Genomic DNA, 3,449 nt, shown 5'->3' with positions numbered 1-3,449 from the left:
ATAACATATCTTGGACGCCATGACCGTTAAAACCCCGTGTTGTTATTTCAATTGTGCAATATGTTATCAACAATATATTGACATATAAACCAGCCCATTTTAAGTTCAGTAGAAATAATAAATAAAAGTTTTTAGATTAATTGACGACTATTGGGGCATGACGACTTCACCCGCGTTTACCTTACCTTATGTACCTACATGGCATTTTTATGTATAAATAGGCACCTAAAGTTGTATTTACATAGAAAGACGTAGTTGTTGGTAGTTATTTGAAAAAAGGAGTTTGGAAGTCGGGTAAAAGGGCTAATAAATTTATAAACTTTGCTTCCTAGGGTCTAATTGATAGTTTGTGTTCTACCTCTATTGTTATGTGAATTACTTAAGTTATGAGATAATAGCTGTCCAATGGTGTTAAAAATCTTCCCAAAACCCACAAACCCCAATTCAAAACTATACAACATCTGTTCAACGTCACGCTGAACATGGAAAATAGGACCTCTATACAATTTTGTGATAATGAAAAAATAAAGTTCCTTAATCACCATTCATACTCGCTTAATCTGTTAATCTTGTGTCTTAAAGTTAATCGGCGTAAAATATCCGTCACAACTCAGCACCCGCACCCTTGTTTAAACTCAGATCTGACCCTCTCGGTAAAACACTCTATTGAATTAAAATCACCCTTTCAACTTAAATAGGGCATTTAATATAGTTTTGAAGAGTTAGGTAAGTACCAGATCAGAGATCAGAGAATCTAACTTATCTATGAAGTTAGATTTGATTTAATTTTGTGACAATCATATTCTCAAAAGTTCCAGTATAAAAAATACTTGAGTGTTCCCGGAATCTTAGATGCAAAAAATCTATCGTGTACGCTGATGGAAAATTTTGGGGGTAGGTGTCCAAAAAGTCAAAACGTTTCTCAGATTCTCTGAGCCTTTTAAATTAATATTTAATAGTATTTATAAGTTTTTTTTGGAAATTATTACTGTCTCAGTTTGCTAATACTCACAGTAGTAAATGTAATAATTGAGCACACATTTATTCACCACCTGCCACATCACCAAACAACAATTAATCAAGAGCACTAAATTATTTCACAATCACAAAGCACAGTAATTGAAGTGTTCAAGAATGTCACAGCTTTCGGAGATATTATCTGTTCAAAGGAGTCTTGAGGAGAACTTCACCCGGAAGATGGATGAACTTGGTGCACAAATTCAGGCTGCAGGACCCGCTAAAGATACTGTGGCTAAGATTGCAGAGGAGTTCCGGGCATTTAGAGAGCTCATCTACAGTGTCCTTGGATTGCTCAGGAAACAAATTGCCGAGTGTCTTCTGCATATTGATGGCCTGGAGATGAGGCACCGAAGGAAGGCTCTAATTTTCCAAGGAGTTCCTGAAGCAGACACTGAGGACTGTACTGCCACAATATTGAGCATACTCAATGGTAAATTGGGTCTCAAAGACATTGCAGTTCCAAGTATAAAATTGGCACATCGGCTCGGCAGTCCCGGTAAGGATCATCCAAGGCCAATCCTTGTGAGGTTTTCTGGATTAGATGTCAAGACAGCAGTATGGAAGGCGAAGACTGGCTTGAAGGGGACCAAAATCTCAGTGAAGGAGTTCTTGACTAAGACCAGGCAGTCCATCTTCACCAAGGCCAGGCAGCACTTCGGTATGCGATCATGTTGGTCGCAGGACGGTGTGATTGTCGTCAGGACTTCAGATGGGACCCGGCATAGGATTTCTTCATTGGAAGAACTGATACCGCTTCTGGAGAAGTACCCGGTGAAGTCTAATGCATCCTCGACTGATTGATCTGAAAACACTTGTGCATTAGGTATGTGACGACTGGCATTTCTCAATATGTAATTATCATATTTATACTCACGTTTTCCTCAATTTTCTTCACAGTGGATGTTTAGATCTACTTTCCTTTGGATTATTTTGTTATTTTAGTTAGTGTAATGTTACTTCGTGTATCTCTTGTTGTTTAAGTTCACTTATTTTATTCTAATCTTAGTTTACCCTCTAGAAAATAAATATTATTCGTTCCTATTTTGTTAAATCTCAAATCCTTTTAGAATGTCAAACTAAGTAATGTCAGATATGTCATGTGTCAAACATGCATAGTCACACTTTAATGGAATGACAAGACGCACATAAATAGTTTTATCTGTTTGCTTTTCATATACTAATAATGTAACCCATTAGTGTATCATTTTTTTTTTTGTGTTTTATGTGTGTGTTTTTTTTTTTTGCTATTTTCGTGTCAGTTTTTATTTTATTTACTGTTTTGCTGTTAACGTTTTTTTGTTGTTTTATTCATTGTTTATTGGTGTTCGCTGGCGGGTGGTGTTGGAATAGTTAAAAAAGTAAATTTATTTCTTATTTAGTTTTAGTTTTATATAGGTACTTATAAATATTTGTTTTATATATCATTTGCCATTTATGAATTCTGATAGTGATAGTTTCCATTCTGCTAATGAATCCTTGGATGTTGGTGATAACGATGATAGTTTCTGCTCATTACCTGATACCCTCGGTGATACTTTGAGAGCACAATTCCAACAAATAAATAATTTTTTCAATGTATGTCACATCAATGCTCAGAGTATCCCGAGTCACTACAGTGAACTCGTTGTGACTTTTAGTAATATTAATGTTCACGCCATCCTGATTTCTGAGACCTGGCTTAAACCAGATCTCTTGTCCACCTCGTACTCTCTTCCTGGCTTCGTTCTTATTCGGAATGATCGGCTTGCGAGAAGAGGGGGTGGCGTGGCAATTTACCTTCGATCAGATTTTCCTTATAGGATTTTGGCTCGCTCTTCTGGTCCTCTACCAAGTGCTGAATATCTCTTTCTAGAGGTTTCAGTGAAGGGTGCCAAAGCTGTCGTTGGTGTTGTCTACTGCCCCCCTTCTGTCGATTACTTCACTGATTTTGAATCGGTTTTAGAATCGCTGGGTTCAGAGTATGCACATTACATTATCATGGGTGATTTGAACACAAACCTCCTTGCTCCTAATTCTCCTCGTACCCGTAAACTCCTGCACCTTGTACAATCGTCCAGCTTAATTGTACTTCCTCTCCAGGCTACTCATCGGTCCACGGTCGGTAATGATTCCTGGCTGGATGTAATGATCATTTCCAATCAATCCCTTGTTTCCTCTCACGGTCAATATCTTGCTCCTGGCTTCTCTCATCACGACCTCATTTTCCTTTCCTATATCCTGAAACCTCCCAAGCCCAAGACTAAGGTTCTGCATAGGCGGTGCTTCGCACGCATGGATGTAGATCGGTTGCTTGAGGACGCCTTTAAAATTGATTGGACACCTTTGATGACAGCTGATTCCGTTAATGACAAGGTCACAATATTTAACAACTTTGTGAACAAGCTGTACGATGTCCATGCACCAGTTAAAAAGGTAAGGGTAAAACGGCC

General features: G+C 38.0%; 1 protein-coding gene across 1 annotated transcript; it reads left to right on the top strand.

Annotated features, from left to right (window-relative positions):
• Window positions 1-940: 940 nt before the first annotated feature.
• LOC124634576 lies at window positions 941-2,143 on the top strand. The gene has a single exon (XM_047170197.1). The coding sequence runs from the start codon at window positions 1,135-1,137 to the stop codon at window positions 1,819-1,821; it is 687 nt and encodes a 228-aa protein (XP_047026153.1). The 5' UTR covers window positions 941-1,134; the 3' UTR covers window positions 1,822-2,143.
• The last annotated feature ends 1,306 nt before the right edge of the window (window positions 2,144-3,449 follow it).

Source organism: Helicoverpa zea, chromosome 11 (assembly GCF_022581195.2).
Source record: "Helicoverpa zea isolate HzStark_Cry1AcR chromosome 11, ilHelZeax1.1, whole genome shotgun sequence".
Lineage (NCBI taxonomy): Eukaryota > Metazoa > Arthropoda > Insecta > Lepidoptera > Noctuidae > Helicoverpa > Helicoverpa zea.
The sequence above is the reverse complement of the archived record's forward strand: the minus strand, read 5'-3'. Positions and strand labels throughout refer to the sequence as shown.